This window comes from Crocodylus siamensis, chromosome 15 (assembly GCF_052110815.1).
Source record: "Crocodylus siamensis isolate JL-2025a chromosome 15, ASM5211081v1, whole genome shotgun sequence".
NCBI classification, from domain to species: Eukaryota; Metazoa; Chordata; order Crocodylia; family Crocodylidae; genus Crocodylus; species Crocodylus siamensis.
This window is the reverse complement of record NC_143409.1, coordinates 8,150,973-8,164,205: the sequence shown is the minus strand read 5'-3', so window position 1 is coordinate 8,164,205 and position 13,233 is coordinate 8,150,973. Positions and strand designations below refer to the sequence as shown.

At 57.3% G+C, this 13,233-nt stretch overlaps 1 protein-coding gene across 1 annotated transcript in view; it reads left to right on the top strand.

Moving 5' to 3' along the window:
- The first annotated feature begins 502 nt into the window (after positions 1–502).
- SYNM (synemin) overlaps positions 503–13,233 on the top strand; it is a 26,872-nt gene continuing 14,141 nt past the window's right edge. Inside the window, exons 1-2 of the mRNA XM_090029652.1 lie at positions 503–1,262; positions 7,109–7,233. Of these exons, the coding sequence (XP_089885778.1) occupies positions 549–1,262; positions 7,109–7,233 (839 nt within the window). The 5' untranslated portion in view covers positions 503–548. The remainder of the gene's footprint in view (positions 1,263–7,108; positions 7,234–13,233) is intronic.

The window sequence follows — 13,233 nt, the reverse complement described above, 5'->3', positions numbered from 1 at the left end:
AACAAGGGCTGCATGGCTGAGGCCTTCTTGGAGCAGGGACGCCTCGGTGGTCTGTGGTGACTTCAGAGGGGCAGGACCACCGGGGATGAGAACCGCTCCTCGGGGTGCCCCCGGCCGCTGATTTCTACATCCCGCACACTCAAAACGGAGGTTGCTAGAAAAGCCCAGGTATAAGCCCAAACCGCCTATTACACTGATACAAAATAGAGTTTGTTTCGGACTTCTGCGTACACATACAGGGAAGAGCGTTTGCACTGGGCGTCTGCGTGTGCACACAGACGCATAGCCGCCCATGTGCATATGCGTATACATACCTACAAGGGTTTGGGCACACGCAGATACACACCTACCTCCTCCTTCGGGCTCGCGCGTGTGCAAGGTTGCTGGGGCCGCGCACTTCCCCGCAGCGGCGCGCGTCCCGCCCCCGGTCTCAGGAGCGCGTCGGCGGGGGCGGGGGCGGCGCCGCCGGCGATTGGCGGCGGGGCGAGGGGCCAGGGGCGGCGGCGCGGCGCGGCGGGGCAGTGCTGCGGCGCGGCGGTCGGGGCAGGATGCTGGGCGCGGGGGAGGCGGCGGCGCGGGCCGAGCTGCGGGAGCTGAACGCGGGGCTGCGGCTGTACGTGCAGCGCGCGCGGGAGCTGGAGCTGCAGCACGCGGCGCTGGCGCGGGAGCTGGCGGCGGCCGAGGCGGCGGCGGCGGCGGAGCGGCGGCGGGAGCTGGGCGCGCTGCGGGCGCGGGCCGAGGCGCTGCGGCGGGAGCAGGCGGCGGCCGAGCGGCAGCGCGACGGGCTGCGGCGGGAGCTGGGCGCGCTGCGGCGGCGGGCCGAGGGGCTGGCGCCGGGCCCGGCGCCCGAGCTGGAGGCGCAGCGGGCCGAGCTGGAGGCGCGGCGGGCCGAGCTGGGCGCGCTGCGGGCGCTGCTGGAGCGCCTGCGCGGCGAGCGCGACCGGCTGCGCGACGAGCGGCGGCGGCGCGAGCCCGGGCTGCGCGCGCTGCGGGAGGCGCTGCGGGAGGCGCCGCGGCCGCTGCCGCTGGCCCGGCTCAGCCTGCGGGCGCTGGAGCAGGCGCTGGGCGCGGCGCGCTGCCGCCGCCTGCGCCGGGGCTGCGAGGCCGAGGCGCACGAGGAGACGCGCCGCGCCCGCGCCGACGCCCTCAGCGCCCGCCGCCAGCGCGACGAGCTGCAGCGCCGCGCCCGCGAGCAGCGGGACCTGCGCGCCGCCCTCGAGCGGGACCTGCGCCGCCTGCAGCAGCGCCACGCGCACGGCCAGGTGCGTCCGACCCGCCCCCCCCCCCCGGGCCCGGCTCCGGTCGAGGCCCCCCGTGCACGCTGCGCCCCCCCCCGCGTCACACCGGGTGCACGCTACACCCTCCCCCCCGCGTCACACCCCGGACATGCTGCACCCCCCCCCGCGTCACACCCGGGGCACGCTGCACCCCCCCCCCCCCGCGTCACACCCGGGGCACGCTGCACCCCCCCCCCGCGTCACACCCGGGGCACGCTGCACCCCCCCCCCCCCGCGTCACACCCTGGACATGCTGCACCCCCCCCCCCCACGTCACACCCGGGGCACGCTGCACCCCCCCCCCCGCGTCACACCCGGGGCACGCTGCGCCCCCCCCCACGTCACACCGGGTGCACGCTACACCCTCCCCCCCGCGTCACACCCGGGGCACGCTGCACCCCCCCCCCCGCGTCACACCCTGGGCACGCTGCGCCCCCCCCCACGTCACACCGGGTGCACGCTACACCCCCCCCCCCGCGTCACACCCGGGGCACGCTGCACCCCCCCCCCCCGCGTCACACCCGGGGCACGCTGCACCCCCCCCCCGCGTCACACCGGGTGCACGCTGCATTCCCCCCCCCCCCGCGTCACACCCCGGACATACTGCCCCCCCCCGCGCGTCACACCCGGGGCACGCTGCGCCCCCCTGCGTCACACCCAGGACACGCTGCATTCCCCCCCCCGGAGTCGCACCCAGTGCATGTTGCACCCCCCCCGCCCGGGTCACACCCGGTGCACGCTGCGCCCCCCCCCCACGTCACACCCAGGACACGCTGCACCCCCCCAAGTCACACCCAGGGCATGCTGGGCTCCCCCCGGAGTCGCACCTGGTGTATGCTGCAGCCCCCCCCAGTCACACCCAGGGCATGCTGCAGCCCCCCCCAGTCACACCCAGGGCATGCTGCAGCCCCCCCCCCCAAGTCACACCCAGGGCACGCTGCACCCCCCGCCCCGCCCTCCTCTCCAGACTCTTGTTCTTTGCTCCCAACCCTGACTCCTGCTTGGGCTGCCCCCACTCCTCCCACCCTCTCCTAGGCTTTCCCCCCTTCCCCCCAGCAACTCTGGCCCAGGGCTCGGCTCTGTCTTTACCCCCACCTTTCCTGCCCCAGCCCCTTCCCATCAGTTTCCACCCCCCACCCTCCATCCCCTGTTTAGGGACAGAGCCTGCATCCAAACTTCAGAGATGCTGGAGGCCACAAGTGAGAGAGGAATGGGAAAATCCCTGCGGGCTCCTGCTCAGCCTTGTCTCCCTGCCCCGGGTGACAGGAGACGGGGCGAGATGGACCTGGTCTGACCCAGTCGAGAGCAGTTCTTCTGTTCCCCTTTCCCGCCCCAGCTCCCCTCTCGCGGGGGCCTTGCCACGCTCCCGCCCCAGCAGGGCCTGTGCGCAAGATGCTGTACTGAAGGGGCGGGGGGTGACTTCAGCTGGGAGGGCAGAAGCTCAGGGATTCGACCCCTGGTGCAGTGTTGGGGCTGCAGTGGTGGGGCAGAAGGGGACCAGCCGCTCGCGCATCTTTGTGGCCACGAGTGTTTTGCTGCCGGCTTGTCCAGCAGCACGCAGGAGCTCGGAGCAAGCCCTGAGCCAAGCCAGGCAATTTGCTGGAGTCCCTGTGTCAACTTGCCTGAGGCGCTGTGGGGCATGGGGCAGGTTTTGGGGGTAGGAGCAGTGGGGCACGGAGCTGCTGAGCTGACCCAAGGGCCAAGAGCTCTTCCCTGTCTCTTGCACCGATTCACCTGGAAGCAGAGCCCGGGATGTCTCACCGCTTGCATGGGTCTCCAGTCATGGGCTTGAACCGCCTGTCCCCAGCCTGGGCAAGCAAGCTCTCATCTTTCTAGACGCAGGGGCTGATTGCTTTAGGGTTGGCTGCGGGGGGTGCGTATTCTTTAAGACCTTGAAAAAGGAGCTGGCTGGTCTCTGTTCCTTGGGGATGTTGAAATACTTTCATGTTCTAGCAGTGGGCTGCCGTAGCACTTCTGGGGATGAGTTTTCCCATGCAGCAGCCAGTTTTGAGCACCCTGTGATTAAGCCAGCCTATGCTGGGAGATCAAAACCTGAAAGTTAATCAATGCTCACAGTGGAAAATCCAGTTAGATCACGTGAGCCATCGATTTGCTGTGGCGATCAGAAAACATGTCCTGGGGACACCAATTCTTCTTTGTCAGCCCTTTTATTATAGCCCCTGTTTGTCCGTACGTAGCACATCGGCAATCGCCATGTATAACAGCAAGCCTTGCCATGCGAGATTACAGAGTCCCTGCATGGTGGAACAATGCCAGGGACCTGTTTTGATGTTGGGTTTTTAATTGCTAGCTAGTTTGCGACTGGTGTAGTGCACAAATTACTGTGAACCGAGGCAGATCAGTTTAAAAAAAAAAAAAAAAATTAATAAAAAATGGAAAAGTTCTCTGAATTTGCATTTTCAGGCCTCTGAAGGGTTAAGTCATTTTAAAACATGCATTTAAACACTCCAAAAACATTTGATAGAGATTTCATCTGCTCGTTCTTCTTCACTTTAATGAATCCTGTGACTAAAACCAGATGAATGTCGAGAATAATGGTATGTTTGTATCCTGAGGTTTTGTTTTTAATAGGAATAGCAATGATATAAATCTGCATTCCTCATCAGACTAAAATCACTTAATTCCCAAAGAGGTGCATGATTATTCCAGCCATGTTACAAACCTTTGATGCGAGCAGTTTATAATGGAAGTGTTTCAGATTGTTTTATTAAAGCAATACCTGTATTTATTTATTTTTTATCCTTTTCACTTTATCACTTATAGCTCAAACCCAGAAACTTTCCCTCCTGCAGCTATGAATCGTGGCTCATGAAAGAGGCCACTCTCTGTTCTCTAGCTCGACTTTGTACCAGCAGGCTAGTTTTTGTGCCAGTGTCATCTCTACATTTCCATTTTATGAGGCTTAGTAGGAGGGGGAGGGGTTTGCAGGAATTTAGGAGAATGAGTCAGCTTAAAATACCACGGGATTGGCAGCATCCAGCTGAGAACGCAAGAGGCTGTAAGTGCTGATTAATGCAACTAATGTTGATGGTGGTTCCCATCCTGCTCTGTTGAAACCATCTGGAGAGTTGCCACCCCTTTCAGTGGCTTTAGGATAGGCTTTTCCCCTATCTATTCACTAGTCCTGTCATCTCCATGGGCACAGACAGCCGCACGTATTAAATGTTAATTCCCCAGTAAGTTGGTTGCACTGAATTATTGCCCCGATTTCCAGCCAGCCAAGGGCTGGGTGTCAGCTTTTCCTTTCTCTCTTGCTAAGCTGCCTGCGGACCTCGGGAACGCGACCAGGCAGCGAGCGCGGAAGATTCAGATTCTTCTTTAGTCCCGGAATAATCCAGGTTGGGCAGCACGAGCGTAGCCGTCTCCTGCCCTTCTCCCAATGTTTCCCCCCTCGCCTAAAGGGGTAAGGAAGGGACCACCTCGAGGCACGAGGAGATTAGTCACCCTAGAGTGGATTTCATTGAAACATCCTCCTCTACCTGATTTGTTCATGAACGAGAGCGAAATCTCTCCAAGTTACTCCTTCTGCTTACTTTCCCGAGACAAAAATGCTGCTTTATCACCGATACCAAGAGAAACCTCGGAGGGTGGTGTGAATCATGTTAGCATGCACAAAGGACAAAAAAAAGATCTGCGCAAGGCCGTTCAAGGATTATTTTTGGCGTCTACTGTGGAAACAGTCCCGCTCTCGCGTGCTCTGCCGTCTGGGGGCCGTGCTTTCGGGTCGTCGGACCGGACCGGCCGCTTGCGGGTTGCAGTGGCGTAAACTCCTCAAGCTGCTAATCACCAGCACGTCATTAGATTAGTGCTTCTCAGCCTTTTTGAGACTTAAGGCACCCTTAGAGAAACTTGAGGAACCCTTTGGGAAATGCCAGCTATTCATTTTCACTCTTTTTTGAATTCTGGGGGGAAATGGAGCAGTTTCTCCTGTTGCAGAGAAGTCAGAAAGGAATCCATAGCTGTGGTCTATGTGACAGCGCTGGATTTATCTTGTGCCTCTTGCTTGCAAACATCGGGCTAAACTCTGGGGCACCCTTGGGCGGGTTTCAGGGCACCCTGGTTGAGAAGCACTGCCGTGGGCATTTGGCTTGTCACAGCTCAGGGCTGTCTGTTCCTCTGCCCTTCTCTACGGGGCTGTAGAGACGTGGCCCTTCAAAAGTTTTAGGGCCTGTTTTCTTCACTTTGGGCCTCTTCTCTCAGACAGGAGTACGAGGCCACGTCTTCCCCTGGACATCAGCAACTCCTTCGCAAGCCCGACTAGATTTATGCCTTGTTCTTCCCTCTGGGAGCTGAGACCTGCGTACAAATGCAGCAACAGGATGCGTGTCTTTCCCAACAAAGCCTTGCTTTGTCTCCGCAGAAGGAGCACAGCTCAAGAAGAGCGCGGCTGCATTGACTGCTCATGTGCACGTGTGCCCTTGGGTTTTGGTCTGTGCCCCCTTCCACCCCGATCAGTCTTCTGGATCTAGCAGTGGCCGGCACCCTCTTCCTGGGCAGCCGGTCCCTGGTAAAAGCGGGGTCTGGAGCGTTTCTCTTCACACTGGGGTTTTCCATCTTCCTGCCCTTGCACAGATTTGCTGTGAAGGCTCAGGCTCCTGCCCTGTGGAGCCGTTCGCTCTCTCTGCGCAAGCCTATTCCACCCTTGACGCCCTGCCAGCTCTGCGGGCACCCTGGCGCGCGACCGTCAGATCTCCAAAGCTACGGGGGATCCGGCTGGGTTAATGCTTGGGTGGGCAGCTGTCTGGGGCGCTTTTCCCGTTAGAGTCGGAACGAGACCTAAGTCCCCGTGTTGTGCGGCGGATGCTCCGTCACTGGACCGGCCGTTGAGGTGAGAGGTAAAGCTGGTGTTGTGACCGCCTGCACGATGTTTTAAAGACGTCCGCTTTCGAGAGCTCCGACGTTCTTGGCACGGAGGTGAAAGCCCTCGTTAGCCTGGGCAAATGCGGGTCTCGCCCTCCCCGTGCTCCCGTGGGATGCAGCCGTTTGGCCCCTAACTGCTGTGTGGTAGTCGCGTGTCCCTTCAAACTCGGGCTGTTATCAAGAATGGGGATTTCTGCTCTTCAGTCCCCCACCTCTCCGCAGCTGGACACCCATCCTTTAGGCTGGAAGAAGTTGGGTAGGTTTTAATCTGCAGCCAGACAGCAAAACAAATGACTTGAGTCTCTTGGTCCCCAGCGGGAATGCTGCTCAATTAACCTCGCAACACTGTCAGCGAGTGTATTCCTCAATGGATGCTTAGAGGACAGAACTGGACATGGCCTGAAGCCCCCGGGGGGGCCCGTTCCCAGACACTGGAGTCTCAGGTTTCTGATCTAGCCCCATGCAAGCTAATGAAGGGTTGTAGCCAAGGTGAATTCTGTCTGGGGTCTTGCACTGAGGCCAGCACCAGGGCACCTGGGCGTCTCCCAATGTATTTAATGTATGTGTATCCCAGTTCTCAGCCTCACCGTTGAAGCGCCACATAGCAAATTTACAGAAGCGTGCAGTGTGTTTGCCCTGCGCAAATGGTAACTTCATGTGGGGGCAACTGGATGGGTTTTGTTTAAATACTTAAAGCACCTTGTCAAGGAGATGCATCGAATCTGAGAGCGAGCATCTGTTGCGATGCTAGAGCACTAGCGTTTCGATAGGGGAGTCCCAGAGTCGGCTTCTTTTATGTTGACTTTTTCTCGTGGTTTCCTGTGCAACCGAACTGACAGTACGTTTTATCCTCCTAGCATTTTTTACTAAAATTAGAAAGCTGTTATGAACCTAAATATAGAAGTTTAAAGTCAAATTCTTCAAAACTAAATGGCAGTGTTTCTATTTAGAGTGTAATCAGTGCCCTCGAAGAAGAAAAGGAGCTCCTGACGATGTCGATTGCCGAGTACCTGAAGGAATATCAAGAACTACTGGAGGTGAAAGCAGGCCTCAGCCTTGAACTTGCGACTTACAGGTAAGGGCTGGAGTTGCACTGGGTAGTCCCACCAGGAGATGTGTTAAGTTGCTCTTCGCAAGTCAGACATTCAAATTGCTTTCAGGTATTGAGGGTGCATGCAGTGTTGTTCCAGCTTTGGAAAGACAGACCATTGCTCTTAAACTCTCCAGGTCTAACCTGCGTTCAGTAATTCTTATTAGCAGGGATCTGGATTTTCTGTTTCCCACGGAAAAACAGAGAACACGGATTTTCCCCTTTACTGGAGGAAAACGTGGATTTCTCATTTGAACTGGGAAGCCCGTGGATTTTGCAGTTTTGCAGAGAGCTCCCTGCAGGCCAGAGTGCCAGCGGGAGGAGGGCGGTTGGGCAGCGGGTGCCACGTGCACGTATAGGTATAGGCACATGCCTGGCAGGCGGACTGAGCATGCAGGCAGGCAGACTGGAGGGGTAAGACTGGTAGGTGAGTTGAGGGAGGGGATTGAGGCCCATGTAGGGAGCAGGGGAGTTGAGCAGGGCAGGGGGTGCATGGGGCTTAGGGCCCAGAGCTGCAATGCGTGGCTGCAGGGCCCTGGCAGGGAGCAGGACAGGGCCATGGGTGGCTTTTCCGGGGGCGGGGGTTGGGGCTGGCTCCCTGCTGCTTCGCGCACTCCCACAGGGGCAAGAGGGACTCGGACCCCCCAGATACGTGTGCAGGTTGGGCGTGGGTGCAGGCTGCCCACTGCAGGCTCCGGCTCCCGCCCTGCTGCTTCGCCCCAGGGTCTCTGCAGCCCGGCAGGCGTGACCCAGCACTGCAGGGTACAGTGGGGATGCGTGAGGATCTCCTTGCCGCCGTGAGCTCTGCGCTGCCCTGGCGACACGTCCCCTGCGCGTGCAGCACGGGCAGCGGCACGGGGTCGCGCCCCTCATTGCTGCTGTGCGGGCAGGGGAGGTGTCGCCAGGGCAGCGCGGAGCTTGCAGCGGCAAGCAGCCCCCCCCCCCACACAGCCCTGCTCTTCCCTGCAGTGCCAGGCTGCACCCGCTGCGCTGCGGAGGCCATGGGGAAGGGCAGCCTGCGCCCGCTCCCGCTCTGCGCACAGATCCGGGGGGTAGTGCCCCCCTGCCCTCTGGGACTGCGCCCAGTGGTGGGGAGCCGGCTTTGCTGGGGACTGTGGACCTGGGTCCCTGGCAGCTGGTGGCAGGGCCAGAGGGCTGTGGGGGAAAGTGATCTGCCTTTCATTTTAATGATGGATTTGGGGGGTTTTATCAGAGAATTTGCAGGTTTTTATCACAGAAGACCAGGATCCCAGCTTCTTAGGACAGTGTCTGGACTCCTGGTTTCAGTTCTTGGCTTGCAATATGACCTGGGTCGAGTTTCTGACCCGCCCTGTGCCTGACTGTTGCTGTCTGTGAGGGAGATAATGCCTGCGTCATGGAGGAGTGCAGCCTTCGTGTTTACGAAGCGCTCGGAGCTGGTCGGAGGGAAAGCCAGGCACAACTGGGACATACTACTGTTGTTCTTCATTAATAACCTTGATTGGTTTCCCTCGATTTATGCTGTACACGCGTTTCCGGAGAATGGCGCGTAAAGCGAATGTGCATAAACCAAATGACTTGACAATGTAACAAATAGGGAGGGGTTCCCATGGCGGGGAGGGAGGGAGGGAGGGAAGGAGTGAGGCTGGGACTAGGGAAGGGGCGGGGGCTCCTGGGGCTGCACGGGGCAGCAAAGCAGAGGGATCAGAGCGGCCTCGCCCCAGCCCCGGCTGCAGCAGCCCTGGGAACGGCTGGCGCCAGCTGCCTGCGGCCGCTGGGCTGCACCGTGCTGTGCCTGTCCCCTCTCCCCTGCTCCTGGGCTGTGCCGTGCCCTGGTGCCGCTGCACCTGGGGCTGGCGTGAGTAGGGCATGACACTTTCCAATCCCCCCGTGAACTTACCTGCTTGCGGGGGGCATCTATGCTGCTTGCATAAGAGCGAATTTATCTCACATATAACGTATTATTGGTCTAAATATGCTTATCGCATAAGAGCAAATTTGCAAATAATGAACCCACGTAAATCGAGGGGAACCTGTGCCCAGGTGCGGGGAGGGAGAGTAGAGCGTTTGCGGGGCACATGTTAAGATGGTGCCGCTCCTAGCAAATAGGCTTGCTCCGTGAACGACGCGTGCCCCTGGTGGCTGGGGAGGCATGGCTGCAGTGGTGGTGGCGGGAGTGGTGGTAACGTGGAGCTCCTGCAGATGCCCCTGGCGGGGGTGGCACCGCTGGCAGCATTGGTGGTGGCCAGTGGTGATCGCGGACACGACTGGCGGTGTTGGCAGCAGGCTGGCGAGCGGCCAGCAGCACCTTTTTGTAGGGGGTGAACCGCCACGCTCAGGCGGTGCACACCCCCTGTGCGATGCCCCTGGTTTGCTCCACGCCTATGAAACAAACAGCATCTTAAGGAAGTATGATCCGCGATATTAAAAATATACATATTTATTTATTTATGAGATTTAAGGCTGTGGGCACAAAAGAAGCTTGCTTGGTCACTGCGATGCTAAATGCAAGCGAACTGCAATTGTTGGCATCATTTAAACACTAGCTGAAAACCTAGAATCTGTAAGACGGCAATCGGAAAATAAGGAGGTGGTGTGGCTCTTCTGCCAAGTCACAGGATGACATTTTAACCATCAGATCATTTGGGTGTGCTGCTGGTTGTCCTTCAGTCTCCTTGGCACTGATCGTAGCATTGGCATTCACAGCGTGCAGTCATTGTTTGAGTTGGGGCAGGGAAGGCACTGGAAAAAAGAAGTTAACGGGAAGCAATTTTGTAAGTGCCACTTTCCACCGTCTTTGCATATGATGACATGCTCAGCTAAATGCAAGAAGCAACAGCCTTCCTACTGATAAAACTTTACTTTTACTGGTCTTTTCTTGCTTATTGCTAGTTGTACAATTGCAAGAGCAGAGCAGTTTTATCTGGAAATCATGATGTGTGAGTTGGTTCAGAACAAAATTTAAAATAAAATGGATGGATTATCAGGCAGAGAGCATTTTTTGCTGTAAGAGTTATGGGTTTTCCTTCTACTTCATATTTAGTAGACTTGGCAGATGATACTTACTTTTTTCAGTCTCTTTTGATCTTTACGCGTAGAAGACAACAGCTCTTCCATGATACGCCTTTGCCATCTGTATTGATCTTTATGTAAAGAGGACAGCAGTTTTAACAAAGCGAACCAGACCATTAGCAAAAGTTTCCTATCTCAAGTGGCTGTCTTTACTCTTGCGGGGGGAGCATGCCTTATGAATCCATGTGTTTGCTCATACTGTGTGTATTATCAGTATTTGACACAACCACACACACAAATGTTGCTCAGTGATAAAAGCTACTGCTGCTGTCCTACAGCTCTGTGCAACACGGCTGTGAATTCAGGGGGGGCTGCACGTCAGTGGTGGACGAAGTGATTTCTGTATCTGTGGGTCTAGTAGACAGAATACACAAGTTAGGTTTTTTAACCCCAGGAGCTGTTCAACTTCCAGTTCTGAGGCTTTGTCATGGGCAAACCATCCAACCTTTCTACCTCAGTTTACTCACCTGCAAAATGGAGATAACACCTCGGTGGGGGAGAAGGCACTGAAGATTAACATCTACCCAGTGCTAAACACACGGCTGCCCGGGAGTCCAGCTGTTTGGACGCAAGCTCTGTTATCAGCGAAGAGGCGCTGTTGTTGGGCTAAAAGTCGGTTCATTGTAGCTCATTAAATTCTGGAGTCTGCCCAGAAGTCACATCACCGATTATCTCCAGCACTGTTGGTTTGAATAAGGACTCTCAGACACGATTCAGCATTGCCTCCACTGTGGGTTTGCTGTCCAGTTAGGATCATGCTGCCTTGACCTGTTGAATCTCTCTAGATGTTGTCTGATAGCTTGTGATTCTCTACTCTGCGGCGGGACAGAGCCCTCCAGATACACAACCGGCTTCCCGTTGAAAGAGGCCATACGTGGTGGGGGGCAGAGACAGGGTCTGCCCGGCTGCCAGACAGCAGGGGCTGGGGGACATCAAGAAATCCGGCTCCATTAGGAGCTGAAAAATGACTCCACTGATTTCTCTGTTTAAAACACTGCACATCCGTTTCACCGGAGATCAGCGACCTTCTGTAGCGGATTAGCCGTGTTCGTGTCACTGGGGAGCGGAGAGATCAGCCTCCTGGATCTGTTCAGTCAGTGGCTGGGCAAAGCAGCTGGCCTCTTCTTGAGGAACCGGTGTCTGGTACTGGATAACCAGAGAGCCTGGTGCCAGCCCTGGAGAGGAAATCGGCCCATATCCTTTGCAGCGTGCACCAGAGAGCAGCGGCTCCTATAAATAGCCATGTTCAGAGCCCCGAAGTTTCCACCGCGAGGGCAGCGCTGGGTCCCTCCTTTCCCCCGGCATCCGAAGTTGAACAGATGGGGTCTGGCTGGCTTCCCCTTCCTCCCCCGTAGCCCCAAGTACTTTTCTGCATGTCCCAGCCTATATTTTCCCTCTGTTTTACAGCTCCTACGAGCAGTATGTTAGAGCCAGTTTCTTCTAGAAAAGCAGGATGAAAGCATCTTTCCACTGGCGTTAGTCATTGCCACTTCTGAACTGGGCGGAGGGGCCGTGATGGCAAGGAACCGCGCCTCGGGCTATGGCAGTGCTTCCAGCCGCACGGCTCTGGCGCATGAACGACCTGGCTCCCAAAGCGGAGTTTGTGCCTCATCCACGGTAGCTTGAAGTCCTGCCTCGTGGCCTTCCCCATAGCCGTGCCTCATCCTGCAAGTATCTCAGGGTCACAGCTCCTTAGGGCTGCCAGGCCCCTACCATACCACTGAAGATGAGACTGGCTGGTCCCATCAGAGACGGGGTGGACGACGTGTGAGGCTCTGTCAAAGCTAGACGGACCAGAGTGCAAGACAATCCACCTGGAGTCTGCATGACCATACAGTCCTGGACCCTCTCCTCCTGTATCAGGGGCTGAGCATAGTCCCCGTTACGAGGCTCAGTAGCCCTTTTCCCCTCTGCAGGTTGAGTCTGATAGGTTTTCACCACCACTTCCAGGAAGCACCCGGACCTCTCGGCTCCCAAGGATGAATGCGCTGTACGCCCCCGTCCAGGCTGCCCCGTGCCCACGTCCCAGGGGCATGCCCTGTTTTGGCCAGCCTTATTTCTAGTCCCTTCTCAGTTAGGCTCTCTCCACCCACCTGCCTCGTCCAGCCTCCTCGCCCCACATCTGCAGGGAACCTGTGGTGGTTACTGGGTCCTGTCAGCCAGCATCTCTCTTTCCTCAGGTCAGCTCTGAGCAGGAAGCCCCTGCCTGATCATCACTCCCCACTGGGACCACTGTGCATGCTGGCACTCCTGCTGCCTCCCCTGTACTGAGAAGACGTGACCTCTTATCGGTCCCTGCAAGTGGGTGGGCAGTCAGCAACCTGCTCCTCTTAGCACGGCCCCTCCTTTCCAATCCCAGGGTGGCAAAGGAAAACCAGATGTGAAAGAGCTGGGGACCACGTGCGCTTGAGGCCCGGTTCCAGGGAAGCGTGTGGCACAGTTAATGTGAGTGGGAGGATGCATGGGAGAGTGTTTCTGTAGTATTATTTTTATTATGGGGGCAGTGCGTGGAGTCTGCAGCTGAGGTTGTGGCCTCCTTGCGCTCAGTGCTGTACAAACACAGGGTCACATGCTTCCAGCGAGCCTCTGCTTTTACCAGTCTTAACAACAGGGTCTTCTGTTCCCCCCGCCCCCGCTATTCTAATGCAGCAAATTGGCTAAGTCTCTTTTAGCAAGGCTTTCTTTCAACGAACGTTTCTGTTTGTTCAGTGAGAGTCCATTGTAAGGTGGTTCCACTCTTATGTACTAAGAGACCATCTCTGTCCTGAAGAGCAGACTGTTTAAATAGATAAATCAATACAGGGAAAATGTGAAGAACAGACAGATGAAATGACTTGCCCAAGGTCAGACATGGGGTAGTTTGACCTTGGGCTGGCGAGAGAGCTCAGGTATTCTAGGTCTTAGGCTGGTCTGTCCACTACACCACACTTCTCT